The sequence below is a fragment of the Scyliorhinus canicula genome, chromosome 6, assembly GCF_902713615.1.
Source record: "Scyliorhinus canicula chromosome 6, sScyCan1.1, whole genome shotgun sequence".
Classification (NCBI taxonomy): Eukaryota; Metazoa; Chordata; class Chondrichthyes; order Carcharhiniformes; family Scyliorhinidae; genus Scyliorhinus; species Scyliorhinus canicula.
The window spans coordinates 148,465,035-148,482,865 of NC_052151.1; the positions used below are offsets into that span (position 1 = coordinate 148,465,035).

The 17,831-nt window shown below is 48.1% G+C and overlaps 1 protein-coding gene across 1 annotated transcript; it reads right to left on the reverse strand.

The window, feature by feature from the left end:
• Positions 1-7,023: 7,023 nt before the first annotated feature.
• On the reverse strand, positions 7,024-13,675 carry c6h2orf50 (chromosome 6 C2orf50 homolog). The gene is made up of 3 exons (XM_038798808.1): positions 13,419-13,675; positions 11,163-11,202; positions 7,024-7,647 (listed from the first exon to the last, which is right to left on the reverse strand). The coding sequence occupies exons 1-3, from the start codon at positions 13,619-13,621 to the stop codon at positions 7,456-7,458; spliced, it is 435 nt and encodes a 144-aa protein (XP_038654736.1). The 5' UTR covers positions 13,622-13,675; the 3' UTR covers positions 7,024-7,455.
• Between the last annotated feature and the right edge of the window lie 4,156 nt (positions 13,676-17,831).

The window sequence follows — 17,831 nt, forward strand, 5'->3', positions numbered from 1 at the left end:
TATCAGCAGATAATTGAGGCTGACAGTCCAGTGCAGGACGGAGAGAGCGTTGAAGTGATTCCGGTGCTGTCTTTTGAATTAGAAGTTGAACCAATGCCCAAACTGTTCTGTCAGGAGGACATAAAAAAATTCAAGGGCGGCACGGTGGTTAGCACTGCTGTCTCATGGTTCGACCTGGGTTCGATCCCGGCCCTGGGTCACTGTCCGTGTGGAGTTTGCACAATCCCCCCCGTGTCACCCCCACAACCCAAAGATGTGCAGGGTAGGTGGATTGGCCAAATTAAATTACCCCTGAAATGGAAAAAAAAAGAATTGGGTACTCAAAATTTTTTTTTTTAATAATTCCCACTGGTCATTGAAGATGTAGGGCGCAATTCTCCCAAAAGGGAACAAAGTCCCCCGAGCGAGCGGGTCTATCCGTGTATTTCCCAGTGCTCGCAATGCCGAGGAACACATGGTGATTCAATTCGACTTGCGTTGAATAAGAGGCCTGAACGGGGAATGGGTGGTCGAGGCCACACATAGCTCCACTTTGTACAGTGGGGGCTCTGCCCAAACGCTCTATGGGAGGGTCTTGGACCGCCCACACCCTGCACCTTTGTACACACGCAAAAAATGCCACTTTGGCATTACCACCTGGCACCCTGGTAGTGCCCCTGCCAGCACCACCTGGGCACCTCAGCAATGCCAGGCTGGCATCCAGGTGGCACGAGCAATGTCAGGACACCAATCTGGCCAAAGGGCTTGTGGGTGGGAGCCTTCAATTCCCTTGGAGTGTCGTTCCATCTGATCCCCATTTGCAGGGGCCAGTGCTAAACGGGCTCGTCTGAGGTCTCAGAGGCAAAGGGGTTGAATTCCAAAGCCTCAGGTACCTCATGAATCTTCCCATTAGAGCGAGGCAGTAAGCCATTATGGGCGGGATTCACCTCGCAACGTCTCGTGAGATTGAATTATATCTCACAAGGCATTGCGAGTCAGGTAGATCCCGGAATGGGGTCTCCTGGCTTTCAACGGCCATGCTGCGCCGCGGTGAGCTGCTTTTCTGGTGCAACGTGGCTGTTGGATCGTGCCCATAGAGAGTTGTCCCAGTCTCCTGGCCATTGTTTATTCCTCAAGCAATGCAGATTATTTGGCCGACATCACACCGCTGTTTGAGGGACCTTGCACTGTGCAAACTGACTGACGCATTTCCCTGACATGACAACAGTGGCTGTAATTCAGAAACACCTTAGTGTCAGTAAGTTACTCTGTGATGTAGTGAAATTGTGAAACACTTTATATAAATCATGAATTTCTTTATTTACTATTATATGGTGGTCAGACCTTCCAGAAATCTCCATGCATACCACAGACCTTTTAAGATATACATTTAGTGTATCCAATTCATTCTTTTACAATTAAGGGGTAATTTAGCATGGCCAATCCACCTAGCCTGTACATCTTTGTGTTGTGGGGGCGAAACCCACGCAAACACGAGGCGAATGTGCAAACTCCACACGGACAGTGACCCAGAACTGGGATCGAACCTGGGACCTCAATGCCGTGAGGCAGCAGGGCTAGCCCACTGATGGAACCATCAATTCACTAGACACGTGCTTTAAGATATGAACAGTGGTTTTAATCTACTTACAACAGAGCCAGCCTGTTCCACGTTGAACTCTCGATGAGCTGAACGACTGGCTCTGAGCATTGGTATTTATACAGCAGTCCAGGGGGAGGAGTCATGGGCGGAGCCAAGGGTGGAGCCCTGTACAAACTCCTAAGCATTCCCAGCGCTACACCCCCTAGTGGTCGGGCAACACAACTGCGCTTGTCAATGCATGGTCTCTACAATACAGTGTGAATTACGGAGTTACATTCACCACACCCACTGCACCACCATGCTGCCGGTATACCACAGACCTCTGCGATTGCAGAAAACAAATTAGTTCATTCCTCCATGGGCCTCACTTTAGTTGGAGTGTAGATTGCTGGGCAGTGGAAAAAATGCTTGTCCCACCTGTCTCACAACATCACCAGATGTCCCAAACTATCTTGATGATCTAGCCTGATTTAACTTTGGGCGAGCTGCCAGCGTGAATCTCATTGCTCATAGACAGCTTGCTGATTAGGAAGCCAGCAAATCTGGTGACCTTGTTGTTTCTTAAACTCAGCCTTAAATCTTAAGGGGAAGTAACTTTTTGTGGTGATTTCTGGGAAGCATGTTTGTGTAAGCTGATAATCAACAGGCAAGGCATTTGTTTTTGTAAGGCTGTCATGAAACTGCTGTTGACATAAATGAGAATCAGGCAGCAGCGTAGTCCTCTTTCCTTCTGATGTCAGGCAGGCCCGATATAGACCAGTCAGATAGTGGGAGCCTAACACAGCAATACACACCTGGAGGTTGTTGATAGTGAGAGCCTCGAGACATTATTGGGTGAATCATGGTGCACAGACAAGGATAAGCAAGTTTCTGCTGAAAAACAGGCATTTGGTGGTAACTGGTGCCGATCGATTTTTGACTTCTGCAGAATCTAGAGATTCTGGGTGGGATTCTTCGGCCTCGCCTGCCTGGTGACTGGAAACTTCTGCCCAAGGTCAATGGACCTTCACATGGTCCGCATCCCGTCCGTGACGAACCTGCAGCGGGCGCGGCCAAAGAATCCAGCCCTCTGATTTCTAATGGAGAATGGTGCCTGGGCACAGCTGCCTATATGATTCCATGTAAAATACAAGGTCTAGTGAGCAATACGGAAAGGTCCAGTATAAGAATCACTAGAGTAGATGCCCAGGCAGGATTCTCCCGTCCGCCAACCGTGTTTTCCTGCGCGATGCGCCCCCGCCAGCAGCGGGATTCTCCGTTCCGCAGTCGGCCAATGGAATTTCCCATTGTGGCCACCCCAAGCCGTTGGGAAACCCACGTGTGTGTGCGCTGCCGGCGGACCGGAGGATCCCGCTAATGGAGAATTCCGCTAGCTACGTTTTATGCACATTGAAACCTACCTGTTGCATCTGCAGCCAAACCTCAAGAAGCACAGGTCACAAGCACTATTTTCAATGTGTTCACAGGCTGTGGATGTCACTGGCTAGGCCCGGGTTTAGCGCTCATCCCTAAATGCCTTGAGTGTTTTGATAGCTGGAATTTTACTCACATATTTCTAACTCAAGATCAGAATCATATGCTGTTATGTCAATGCAAAATAAATAGTCCTGCCTACTTTCTGAACAAAGAGCTCCACCTGCTGTCTTTGTAACTAATTGAACAGAACATCAGCAGGATTCATTTCACCTTGTTCATTCTGATTCTTTAATAAAGAGGCAAAGACGTTAGAATTTCTAATCATAGGAAAGGGCCATTTTGCCCACGCCTTGTTTCCGACATAAATCCCATCTACTTGTCCTCTCACCATAACTTTGCACCACAGGGGATATTTCTACGGCATCCAGGGGTGTAGGGCAGAGGCCTGCAGAACTTTCAGAAACCAGGACTAATTTCTATTCAGATGATGGTAATAGTGGGGGAATAGGAGGTAAGGTGTTTACCAAACACCCTGGATAATGATTCTGAAACCACAGAATCAGTTGTGCTGATATCAGTTCTACTTTCCCATAGTGCATACAAGATTATGTCTGCAATGGTGTTTCAGAATCAAATGCACCCAGATAAAGTACAACCAGCTGAAGGGTTACAGGAAATCCCCGGGGAGTGGGTGCACTACCAGCACAAAGGAGAATGACATTTTTATTTTCCATTGTTGTGCTTCACCTGAAAATGGCATTTAATTCTTTATTAGGAGCAGTTTTCATATCATTGGCTGACATTTGCTAAGAACTTTGATTAAACAAGCCTCATTTATTTAATATAAGAATTGTCACAGGTTGTGCCTGTGAATGAGAAAAGGAACCTAAATCCCATCAGCATAGCCTGAACAGACAATGGATGGGATTCTCCTGTTCCCCCAGTCCCGTGTTTCTTGGCAGCGTGTCATTCGCTGGCGGTGGGAAACTCTCTTCCCGCCGCTTGTTAATGGGATTTTCCATTGAAGCCACCCCATGCCGCCGGGAAACCCACGGGCGGGAATGTTCTGCTGACGGGCACAGAGAATCCCGATGACCGGAGAATCCCGGCCGATATTGTGAGCCAGCATGTCATTGCTAACATGTTATTTTAATTGCACATTAATTGATTTGCAAGAAACAAATTAAATACAAAGTACAACAGCTCTGCCTGTTCTTTTTTATTCCAATAAAACTATATCCAGTACAATTCATTATTCTAATATTCCACATTAGGAATGTTGCTGCTATTGGGAAGTATTGTAGTCAATGAGGAGTCCAGAAAAGGTGAGTCAAAAGTAGTTTATTTCCTACTCACAGCTAGGAAGTACAGCAACTTAACAACAGTCCAAGCCCCAGCCGGGACCACCCTGAGATGCTTGCTCCTTCCTGAGGTGGCTTTTATCTCGGAGAATTAGCGAGCCCACTGTTGGGCCTCCACCCCTCAATGGGGGAGCTGGTTCTCCATGAGCCCCACGGACAGATCAATCGGGTCGACCCCAGGGTCCTGTGGAGGTTATAACAGGAAGAAGGTTTTCTGAGAGGGTGATATCTTTTCATCCTAAACTCGTAGAGTGAAGCGGAACGGTAAATACGCATGGTGCCTAGTTACTTTAGGAACATAGGGATAAATTTATGAATTAGTGCTCATAATCCAGAGCTTTGTCCAAAGGAAACATGTGTTGGGAATTCAGGGTGAGGTCAGCATGTCCAGCTTGTGGCTGGGACAAGTTAAATTAATTGACAGATATTCAAACAGACCATGAAACTCTGGGTTTAACATTTTCCCTGTTATAGCTCCACCAAATCCAACTTCCAGTTTTTAAAACAATTACAAGGAAAATAAAAATGTCAACAAAATTGGTGATTTCGTAAATAACCCCTCGCTAAGTTTTCAGCAGATTTATTACAAAACCAGGGGAGTTATTTAATACTTTTCAAAAAACAATCATTGTGAATTTTGGGTTCATTACAGAGACAGATGTCAGTACTGGGTAATGGCAGCACCATGTACACCCAAAGTGGTGTGACAGTCAGAGCCAGAATTGGTCAAGAAAAATAATTGTGCAGCATTAAGAAAAAACATTTCCTCCTTCCAAAAAATACTAAAATAGAATTCTAGGGGCGCAATTCTCCCAAAGGGAGACAAACAGCCGACGCCGGCCCAGGGGGCTAGAAGCGGCGGCGCATGAATTTTGCGCGCCGGGCCTTGACGCTTGCGTCAAAGCGGCGCGCCGGGAATGACGCAGCCGGCGGCGCCTAAGTGACATCAGCCGCGCATGCGCAGGTTGGCTGGCGCCAACCCGCGCATGCGCGGTTGCCGTCTTCCCATCTGCTGCCCCGCAAGACATGGCAGCTTGATCTTGCGGGGCGGCTGAGGGAAAAGAGTGCGTCTTTTAGAGACGCCGGCCCTACGATCGGTGGGCATCGATCGCGAGCCAGTCACCTCCTGAGCACGCCCGTGGTGCTCAATCCTCCCTCCGCCCCCCACAGGTCCCACACACAGCGGTCGCGCGCTGTTCACACCGGCAGCGACCAGGTGTGGTTGGCGCCGGCGTGAACCGGCCGGGTTCGGCAGGTTGCTCGGCCCATTCGGGCCGGAGAATCGCCGGTCGCCGTTAGAAACAGCGACCGGCGATTCTCCGAGTGGCCTGTCGCAAAACGCGACACGCCATTTTGGGGGGGGTTGGAGAATCGCGGGGGTGCCAGGGCACCGTGGCATGAGTCACCCGGCCCTCCTGCGATTCTCCCACCCGGCGTTAGGGGCGGAGAATCGCGCCCCTAGGTGCCCCATTATTTAGTACTGACCAGGTGCTTTGAATGTATTCAACCCAGATCAATCTAATCACTTTATTCCTACCTTGCTACAATTGGCTTCACTTTGGCTGAGGCCTTAGCAAAGATGGGTGTTGGCCACAAGTTCCTTGCTAATGCTTGCAACAGGCAAACATATCACCACTCAGGTGCAGGGTAGAAAGTAGCATTGAATGGGATGTGATCGTGGAGATGGTGCTCTTTGCTATATGGGAATGTCTGAGAGACTCCTGGTTGACGATGTTCCACAGGAATTACAATTATTTACAGGGGCACGGATTCTGGCAATTCTTTGCTGTCAAAGTGGAGGAAGTTAATGCTGAGAATCACTTTCCATTTCTAGCAGCCAGTGTTCATGTTAAGTACTCCCAGGTTTGATGTAAATGAGTAAAACCCATTCCACTTAACAAACTGCTTCAGTCCTAATCTAAGAAGAGCCCCTCTTAATGTACCCATTTTAGTATTTTGCATATCAACTGTATTCAGGCCACTGTGGCTATCATTATCAATATCAGTTAGCAGCTGTTTAATTCAAGAGGACCTAAGCCTTTTAAGGCTGGATTGTGCCTGTCAAAAAAATAATCAGTTTGGGATGAATGCAAACCCAAGAGCCAGAGATGAAAGGCATGATTGCCAATGAAAGGGTGAACAGAAGATAGGGTGCACGAGAGGCTAAAGTCAAGGGTGCACAGGAGGCTAAAGTCATAGGAACAGAGAATTATGGGGAAGTTATTAGGGGTAGAAGAGGTTACAGACATGGGGAGGACGATATCTGGGGCTGGTTTAGCTCACTGGGCTAAATCGCTGGCTTTTACAGCAGACCAAGCAGGCCAGCAGCACGGTTCGATTCCCGTACTAGCCTCCCCGGACAGGCGCCGGAATGTGGCGACTTGGGGCTTTTCACAGTAACTTAATTGAAGCCTACTCGTGACAATAAAGCGATTTTCATTTTCATTTTCATTTCATATCATGCAAGGAATTAAATCCAAGGATTAAACCCCACCCACCAACGTGCACTTCCAATCTCCCTTCCAGCCTGACCACCACCAATGTCTCTAACCCCTCCGATGTGTCTCCACCTCCAACAGCTCCCCCCTTCCCCCTTCCTCCCAGACACACACCCACTACCCTCGATGACTTTCCCACTCCCTATGGCTGTGTCTCTGGCTATCCCTTGCCACCAAAGTCTCTGGTGCCAAGTCTGTGCCAGTCACCATCATGTTTCCAGCATCCCTTCTCCCATTCTACTGTCTCCTGCCAATTGATACAATCGTCCCTTCCTCCTCTGCTGTCCAGCTGTGGCCTGGTTCTGCAGGCTTTCCCACCAGCTGAGAGCCAACCAGCCTTTTAATCTGTCTGAGAGGAAATACAAATGTTAATCAGGTGCTGCGGGTAATTCCGGAAAGATCTGAGGGAAACCCCTTCTTTTGAATTTCCCAACCACAAAAATGCTCCTCCATGCCAGCCCCCATTACCCCACTCCCATCAACCTCCGAGTTAGTATTGGGGCCTAAGTCTCTAATGTCTCTAATCTCACTATTTCAACATCAATTCAAGTATTTCCCTGAACATGTAACCGCTTACTGATATTCTACTTTCCCCACTTTAACATGGAATAAGGTCATTGTCCAGTTTTGTCTTTCGGTTTTCCTTCTGAAGACGATAGTCCATCCTTATTAGTGCCTGACCAAGCTCAGAGTCTATTCTGCTGCCAAATGTCTGGTTTGTGGTATTTGGAACTTGGTCAGAGAACTGAGAGATGTACTCAGGTAGGGGTTCCTGCATTTTTAGTCTTCCCTGGAAAACAAAAGGTTGAAACAAACGCAAATAAGATGTGCAGTAAATACCTTGCACATTTCTGTGAAATGAGAATGCAAAGTTAAAATTAAATTTTATTTGTTTGTGCTTGAGGATCTATTTATTGGAGCACGTCCAATCTCCAAAACATTGACGTGAAAATTTGCTGAGTGCTTGTGAAACTTTACCCATAGGCTGCTCTACAAACACTCTGCAGACCCAAATAAAGTTAATGCCCTCCCAAAAATGATCACTTCCATCAAATCATACATCACCCAGATGATATCCTGTAATATCTTTCCTAAAAGACGCTTTGTACTGATACCTCTATGAGGCTGATACTCCTGCGAATTGTCCAAAGTAGTGGTAGGATTGTACATATCAGTTTGGGGCTCCTGACATCTCACAAGGGCATAGAATAGACACAGCTCCTCAGTCTGGGGCCAGTCTGACTCAGCCAGATTTCAGGCACTGTGGCAGGTGACTTGAGTTGAAGGCGAGAGAGCAGACAGCCATCCAGACAGACGGCAACAATTTCCAGTGCTGTACTTGGCACCACCCTCATTAATGGACTGCAGCTCATCACATCCACTAATTTGAAGGGGTGCAGACTGTAGAACCAGAGGGAGGCCTTGAAAAGCCATGTCAGCTTTAACTGGTGACGCCAGATGCAAGAGACTGGATGACAAATGTCCTCCCCCATACCTCCATGGCTCCAGGTGCGGCACGATCCAGCAGATTTCAAGAAAATCAATTCAGGGTATCCAATTTTTTTTTCCAATTAAGGAGCAATTTAGCATGGCGAATCCACCTACCTTGCACATCTTTTTGGATTGTGGGGGTGAGACCCATGCAGACACAGGCAGAATGTGTCAACTTCACATGGACAGTGACCCAGGGCCGGGCCCTCAGCGCCGTGAGATAGCAGTGCCACCGTGCTGCCCTTTGATCCAGCAGATATGGCGCACCGCCTCTCTGCACAGCCGGAGTCTGCAACGGCATGCCACTGCCCACACAGAGTGTCCCAGGCCTTGGACAGCCTGACCCATGGCCGATACCTTGGCCCACAAGGACTCCACTGTGGAAGTCTCCTGTATGGTGCTGGCCTTGGTGGCACACATGGCCAGCACCGCCTCCTGCCCCTGGGGCAGTTGGATTCCTCCAACTGCACCTGCAGGCACTGGATGGTTGCTGACATTTCCTCATGTAGTCCGTGGATCTGTGTCTGCATATCCGTATCGATGGGACCACCCTTTCCAGAAGCCCGAGACCCACCTGGACGACAGTTAGTCCCTGGCATCGGGACACCTTCTGACCGTCTGCCCCTTTGGGGATTCCTACCTCCACCTTATGTAGGTGCAGCACGTGTGTGGTGCACACCAGATAGTGTCCCAGAAGCCTCTTCACTTCTCTCTGCGACCGTGAACCAGGGTGCCGCTATTCGTGCGGCCATCTTGTTAGCTGGGATGAGTGTATGTTGGGAGTGGAGTGCTAAGATGCGGCTGCAGCTTGTCAGCCTCTCGCGTGACCCCGTTTTTCATTAGAATCGCTCAAGTTCCACGTGGCGCCGCTAGTCCATTAATGGATCATGAATTGCTTGGGAACCGGCGCAATTTAATCGTCGTAGAACACCACCGATTCAATCCCGGCGTCAAGATTTAGTTCTGAAACGGAGAATCCCGTCTCAGGTTTCTTTGTACACTAACGCTGATTTTGGTGCAGCAGAAATTTAACACTTCCTAAAGTCAGTCTCTTAAAGTCACGCCGCAGTCCTGAAATCACTTAGAAGCGGACTTTCCTAGTGTTATGTTGCAGCAACAGAATTAAAATAAAATGAAAATATATATATTTAAATAAAACAAACACAGGATACTTCTCTTCTTGCCATTATTTCATGGCCCCACTACAACTGAGTACTTGGAAAAATCTCCAAAATGCTTACATAACACTAATGTAGTGTAATCCTTCTAACTGAGCGACTGGGATATGAATTAGGAATTCCAACACTCCATGTTTTCATGTACTTTGACATTTTATAAACGGACAATAATGGGATTAAAAATAATAAACTGACATTAACATTTGGAATTATTTAAAGATCAGGAATAAAAATCTACTGACCGTCCTGGAGAGCACAACCACATTCTTGAGATGTCAAACTGCATAAAGCTGCAATATTGCAGCATTGATTTTCACTACGTTGGAGCCACTACAATTTGGGAAGGTTAGAAATTTACAAAGTCCCCTTTTCATTTAGGTTTGGGTTTCAATTCAATTTGTCCCATTTGGAGTGGTAAATGTGTTTGACAATACTGGCATTGGAATTATGTCATATCGAGAAGGAAACACCAAATAGGCTTAAAAGTACAACAAAATCACGTTTTTAAATGTAGTAGAAAGTGATATTTTTTAATATGTCTTTTATATTCTATATTATTATAGTATATTGTATGTGATGAGTGCGACCTAACGGACTTGTCGCCCCCAATTCGGGACGCGTGAGACTGATAAATCCCAGCAGAGGCTCGCGTGAGATTTACGATGCTTGTTTAACCTTGTGGAATTAACAAGATCTCGTGAGGTGTCGCGATCTGCATCCCACCCATTGAGGAGAGGATTTGCATATTTAAGTGTGCAGTTAAGTTCACTTAAATATGTTGGCACCGGAGTTAACCAAGACGTGGGATCTAACGGCCTCGCCTTGGAGATCCTAAGCAGGCGCCGTTTAGCACTTGTTCCCACAAAGATGGACCAGGCGTATCAGCATACGGGTGGGGTCTCCCAGGTGATTGGGACCCCCGGGTGGTCTTGCTCTGGACAGGGGTGTACCCTGACACTCTCATTGCCGAATGGGCACTGTGGCACTGCCAGCCTAGCACCCTGGCAGTGCCACCTCAGTACCACCCTGACAGTGCCAAGATGCCCAGGTGGCACTGCCAGGCTGACAGGGAATTGTCAGGGTGCCAGGCTGGCTCTACCAAGGTGCTCAGGTGGCATCTTGCCCATGCCGGGGATCGGGCCCGGGGCCGCCCTGCCCTACCTTTATGAGGTGGAATGCATGGACCCTCTAATTGGTAAGTTGGGGTGTTAAAGGGGTATGGAGGACGTGGCGAGGTGTCCAGATATCAGTGATCTCTTATTGTATTAGCGAGATGAGCTCGTTAGTGTAGGAAATGAGCTGAAGTGTGGCCTCGGCGGGCATTCCTCGCCGAGGCCCAAAAATGGTCAGAGTCCTGTTTCAGGGCAGGTTTGCTCTCGGCTCTGGAAGCACTGGGAAACACCTGGCTAAATGCGCTCTAAATGGGACTCTGTTTCATTTCTGTTAAATTGCGCCAAATATATGAGAATAATATTTTTAATATTCATTTTCACATTATTGCTTTTAGATGTAAAAATATTCTCAAAACTGAGAATATATCAACAATATTGCAATACACAAGGCAGATTTATGAAAAAGTATTTGAGGCTTTGACCCCTTCATGTTACACATATCATATGTTAATTACAATCCTTACCTTGGCATCGTAATCTTTCAGAAAGCTCCAGTTATTTTCCCTTATAAGACAAAGGACAAAACGTTTAATGCATTGGCCACTGACTTAGCAACATGGCAATGTGATCATCAAAACACAAATAAAGCTTGAACAAATGATTTCTTTAAGGAGGCAGCTTGACTTCAGAAATAGAAAGGTAATTTGAAGACCAGATCTATCATATCCAGGCAACAGACAATAGACAAAGGTAGACACACTTATTTGCATAAAGTACAATAGTTTGCAATGATCCTTAAAGATTATATACATTGTTCAAGACTTGTAATTGCCAAACCATAAGGACCCATTGCACTAGTACAATTACAGGGGTAATTTTATTTTTTAATTGAAGGCACAGACCATGTGAATTCAGAATAAGTTATGCAGTTATATTATACAGTATCATGTAACAACAACACAATTGGAACAGGCAGATGTTGTTACCTAAGTGAATTAATCCTTCAGAAAAATACTACTTTATGCACATTGCATAATGCAATTAAGTTATGTATTAAGTAGCTAAGCTTCACAATGTTGTGAAAATGAAACAAAAGAAATGGTAATTTAGCACAGAATCCCTACAGTGCCATTCGGAGGCCATTCAGCCCATTCAGTTCTGCACTGGCCCTAGCATAAGAGCATACTAACCAGGCCCACACCCCTACCCCATTCTGTAACCCCGCAAGCCACCTAACCATTGGGCATGAAGGGGCAATTTAGCATGGCCAATCCACTTAACCTGAACATCTTTGGACTGTGGGAGGAAACCGGAGCACCTGGAGGAAATCCATGCAGCCACGGGGAGAACTTGCAAACTCCACACAGTCACCCGAGGTCAGATCTGACCCCAGGTTCTTGCCACTGTGAGGCAGTAGTGCTAACCACCGTGCCACTTATATTTGTGAAATATCTGTGAAAGTAGTGCTGAGACTAACTAACACACTGTATCGACATGACAAAGTACCCGATCAGATCCTCCCTGTATACTGAGAGCCCCACGCCTCTGCATGCTGCCCTTGATTCAGCTATGGTGGGACAGAGACTGCTGCCTGCCTGATTCTGGAATGTGCCTTTATGAAAGAGGTCATGACAGAGATGTATTGGTTTTTGTTGAGGTCCATCCCTAGCAGCTCTGCGATACAGGGCGCTGTCTTGTGGCTGTTCCCGGGATGCTCTCTGAGACAGACATGGACTGCTGCTGGAGGACTATTATCTTAATGAAACACAGCCTGAAACTTGTTGGTCCTGCAGTGCAGAAATCTGTCAATAAGAGAGTGTAGCAGATTGGCATATTCCAAGGTCCAGGACTCTGTCTGAGGGACGCTGACCAGCAGCCATAGAAGCTCAGTGGGGGAAGGTGACTAAAGCCCATCTGCCATAGTTTACCAAAGGGGTGGAAACTCTGCAAGAATCCCCCTTGGCAGTATCTTTGTCATGGAATGTATATTGTAAATATCACACACAATTGTAATTTTATTCAAGCACCTCAGAGTGCCACATGCTATAAGAAAAGAATTTGAACTATGTTGTACTTTCGGTAATGTCCAATTTGAATTGTTATGGAATGTAAGTTTACTAATTTGTATGAATAAAGCGGAGGGGGAAAGCAGGCAGAACTGAGCCTTTATATCCACCCATTCCTAGTAGACAAAATACCATATAGTTTGCAATGCATCAGACGGAATGTAAGTTTGTATTCGAGGTGGGGAGCCTCTTCTGGCCAGATCGGGAATTTGAGCAGGCACTTCCCACCATTCTCCAGTTTCAGAGGTCACACTCCGACTGCACAGTCTCCCTAACCAGGAGTGTATGTCGAGAATTTGGGCATGGACTCACCATTATGTGGGTGGAGAGTGGGGAGAGCGTAGATCGCACTTGAAATGCCAGCCGCTCTTATTCTATAAGTCCTTTCACACATTTTAGGTGACTGATCTGCTTAAGGATATGTGTGTCTGATATGGAAAATCATTTGGTATCTCCGATAGAAGCACTGTATTTTCAAAAAGTATGACTACAGGGGAAGGAATTTGCAGGGGTGAGGGGAAAGAGACGGAGTGTGGAGGTAATTCAAAAGGCATTTTTAAGGAGCTGGCACAGCCACGATGGACCAAATGGCCTCCCCCTGCACTCAAACAAGCTGTCCTCCCCCAGCAGAAACCAACGTATGAAACCTTGGTGGTTTCTATAAATCCCAGCAGATTTAATCTTCAGCAGAGACGTGGATCTAAATGTACTCACCATTCTTTGAGCCCTTGCCATTCTGCTCGGATTAACTCTCTCCACGCTTGGTCTTGCTGGACTGTCCCCAGGTATGTGAGCTTGCCCTGGGACTGGTCCGCTGCCGGTTTACTGCGGCCAGTGAGGGAATCAGCGTTCGGCCTCTCTGCCAAACGATAGCCGGCCGAAGTGGTTCTGCTAAAATGCAGCTCCTTGCTCCCCATCGTCCCGCATGCGCACCCCACCCGGCAATGTTAGTCTGCGGAGGGTGACGCTGGTGTTCACCAAGACCAACTTCCAAGAAGGGAATGGGGCAGCCGTGATTCTATTTCTCCCTTCGTTTGTTGGAGAAATGCTTCTTCTTCCAATCCAGCAGGAAGGTTTTCAGCTGAAGCAAAGCTGGTGAAGTAAAGAACTCCCTCCCTCTCCGTCCCAGCCGTCTACCAGCAGACAGCACCAGCTTGTTTACTGTTGCCATTGGAAACGGGACTCTGAAGGGAACAGCCTGGCCAATTGCAGCGGCTCCTGGGGAAGACCAGTACCATCAGAGTAGCACCAGAAACCAGTCAGTCAACAGCCCAGAGAGAGAGAGAGACAGAGACAAACAGGCATACATGACAAGACGGAGCCTGTTACTGGTTCCCAGAAGGGGAAAACCAACAGTTCAAATTTTGCAAGACCCAGTTTTAAAAAAAACAGGCACCAGCAATACTAGAGTTTAATTTTAAGGTTTACAAAAACAAGATATCCTGACCACTCATTGCCGAGTGTTATTGTTTCTTTCTCCGCACCCCCCCCCCCCCACCTTGCATTTTGAGAACAAGTTTGGAAAGGCCGGAAGAGATTCACTGGAAGAGATCCTCAGCTGTGGGCTCTGCTGCCCATTGGGGTACTAAAAAAAATGGATTCACACTTGGACTCAGATGCCTTATTGCATGAGGTGGGACTTGGAACTGGAATTTGGGCTGAGGGATGAGACCATAAGACATAGGAGCAGAATTAGGCCACTCGGCCCATTGAGTCTGCTCTGCCATTTAATCATGGCTGATATTTTTCTAATCCCCATTCTCCTGCCTTCCCTCCATAACCCCTGATCCCCTTATTAATCAAGAAGGGGCAACACGGTAGCATGGTGGTTAGCATAAATGCTTTACAGCTCCAGGGTCCCAGGTTCGATTCCCGGCTGGGTCACTGTCTGTGCGGAGTCTGCACGTCCTCCCCGTGTGTGCGTGGGTTTCCTCCGGGTGCTCCGGTTTCCTCCCACAGTCCAAAGATGTGCGGGTTAGGTGGATTGGCAATGCTAAATTGCCCGTAGTGTCCTAAAAAGTAAAGTTAGGGGGGGGTTGTTGGGTTACGGGTATAGGGTGGATACGTGGGTTTGGGTAGGGTGATCATTGCTCGTCACAACATCGAGGGCCGAAGGGCCTGTTCTGTGCTGTACTGTTCTATGTTCTATGTAACCCTATCTATCTCTGTCTTAAAGACACTCAGTGATTTGGCCTCCGCAGCCTTCTACGGCAGAGTTCCACAGATTCACCACCCTCTGGCTGAAGAAATTCCTCCTGACCTCTGTTTTAAAGGATCGTCCCTTTAGTCTGAGATTGAGAATTGTGTGTATTGCGGGGCAGGAGGTCGAGGGACGTTCACCGGGATAAGTGGTGTGGATGATCGGGGCTTGGTGTGAACAGATTACAAGCAATGGGGTTCTAGGTGGCTTGGAAACCCACCAGAGGAATTGGAGGAGGACTAGAGGAAAGAATGTGGTCATGGGAAAAGAGCTGAGCCCTGAGTCAACAAAACAATCAGCGGTGGGATGAGGCAATTGTGGCTGCTACTGTGGTTGAGGAGGGAATGATGCCTCCCAGAGAAGAAGAGCATTGGAAAGTCCATACTGGAGCGGGAGGGCAGCATTGGGAGAGCAGAGAAGGAAATATTACAGACAAAGGAGATGGGGGCAAAATACCGAGGAAAAGTCTGGGTAAACTCAGCAAGTCTGGCAGCGTCTGAAGAGGAAGGAACAGAATTAATATGTTGAATCAATATGGCTCTTCTTCAGAACTCTGAAGAGTTATCTGGGCTCAAAAGGTTTCACTCGGTTTCTCCCTCTACAGATGCTGCCAGACCTGCTGGGTTTTTTCCAGCATTTTCTGTTTTTATTTTACGTCAGAGGAGACTGTGAGTGACTGACCTGGAGAAGGCAGGAGACAAAGGGGCACCAGAAATGGGTAAATGCAGCCAGACAGAGGCTTTGGGTGGAATTCTCCACACCCCACTGCGAAGGTCAGGAATCCCGATCGGGCAGACAATTCCGCGACAGCCCAAAACATGGGATTGGCACAGGGCTGCAGACCCGTACCCGGTGTCCGGTCCTGCCCCGCTAACCATAGCGGGCTTCCCCCTCCGTGTCGGAGGTAACATGCAAACAGGTCATGTGCATTCATTTGAATGTGATTAACAGGCTGGAAACCCGAATCTCCACGTCCCCCTCATCGTTATGCTCCAACTCCCAATCCAGCAAGAGTATTGACATGTGTTGTCCTGGCACGCTGGGCCCTGAAGAATCATGCCCTTTATATGGAATTAGTAAGGGCTTAAGCATAATATCTCTGTGACTATTCACAGGTTTGTATTATTTCAAATCACTAAAAATAAGCTAAATTCACTGATCCTGTTCTCCAAATGGTCAGTCAGACAAAACAGTTCAGTTCTCTAACTTACCTTCTGTTGGAGTTTGTCTCCTTACTGTGAGCATGGGGCTGTGGAATTTACTGACTTCATACCGTGGTCGGAATGTGGCATATTAAAATGTATTCTTTCTGGAAGGTCTATCTGTGTATCCATGTTGGATAAAATATGTCTCCCTTGGCTCATTATTCAGACCATTTTCATTAACAAGTGTCATGTGGCACAGTGGTTAGTTAGCATTGCTGCCTTGCAGCGCCAGGAACCCAGGTTCAATTCTGGCCTTGGTGACTGTGTGACGTTTGCATATTCTCCCCCTGTCTGCGTGGGTTTCCTCCCCCAGTCCAAAAGATTTGCAGGTTAGGTGGATTGGCCATGCTAAAAATTGCCCCTTAGTGTCCAGGGATGTGCCGGTTCGGTGGGGTTAGTCGCAGTGCAAAGGAACGACCGAATGGAGTGAAGGACGTCGGGGAGGACCTCCTGCCAGCGGGTGGCCGGGAGATTTCTGGACCATAGGGCCAGCTGGACGGCCTTCCGAACCGTCCCATTCTCCCGCTCTACCTGCTGTTTCCCCGTGGGTTGTAGCTGGTCGTCCTGCTCGAAGCAATGCACCTGCTGAGCAGGTACAGGCGCAGTTCATCGCTCATAAATGAGGATCCTCGGTTGCCGTGGACGTACGCGGAGAAACCAAACAGAGCGAAGATGGTGTTGAGGGCTTTGATGACAGTGGCAGACGTCATAGCAGGGCATGGGACGACGAAGGGGAATCTGGAGTATTCGTCGGCCATGTTAAGAAAGTACGTGTTTCGGTCGGTGGAGGGGAGGGGCCCTTTGAAATCCACGCTGAGGCGTTCAAAGGGGTGGGACGCCTTCACTAGGTGCGCTTGGTCTGGCCGGTAGAAGTGCAGTTTACACTCTGCGCAGACCTGGCAGTCTCTGCTGATAGCCCTGACTTCCTCGATGGAGTAGGGCAGATTGTAGGCCTTTATGAAGTGAAGAAAATGGGTGACCCCAGGGTGGCAGAGGTCGTCGTGCAGGTTCCGGAGTCGGTCCACTTGTGCGCTGGCACATGTACCTCGGGATAGGACATCGGGGGGGGGCTCGTTGAGCTTACAGGGGCGATACAAAATCTCGTAATTGTAGGTGGAGAGTTCGATCCTCCACCTCAAGATCTTATCATTTTTGATCTTGGCCCGCTGTTTGTTAAACATGAAGGCAACCGACCGTTGGTCAGTGAGGAGAGTGAATCTCCTGCCGGCCAGGTCAGGTAATGCCTCCAATGGCGCACAGATTCTACTATGGCTTGGGCCTCCTTCTCAACAGCGAAGTGCCGAATTTCGGAGGCGTGAAGGGTGCTTGAAAAGAATGCCACGGGCCTGCCTACCTGGTTGATGGTGATGGCCACAGCAACGTCTGATGCATCACTCTTGACTTGGAAGGGGAGTGTCTCGTCGACCGCATGCATCACGGCCTTGGCGATGTCGACCCTGATACGGTTGAAGTTCTGGTGAGCCTAGGCCGTCAGTGGGAAAACGGTGGAGTGAATGAGTGGGTGGGTCTTGTCTGCATAGTTCGGGACCCACTGGGCGTAGTATGAGACGAACTCCAGGCATCGTTTGAGGGCCTTGGGGCAGTGGAGGAGGAGGGAGTTCCATGAGGGGACGCATGCAATTGGGGTTGGGCCACGTAGCCGAGAATGGCTAATCGGTTAGTGCTGAACACTCACTTCTCCTTGGTGTAGGTTAGGTTGAG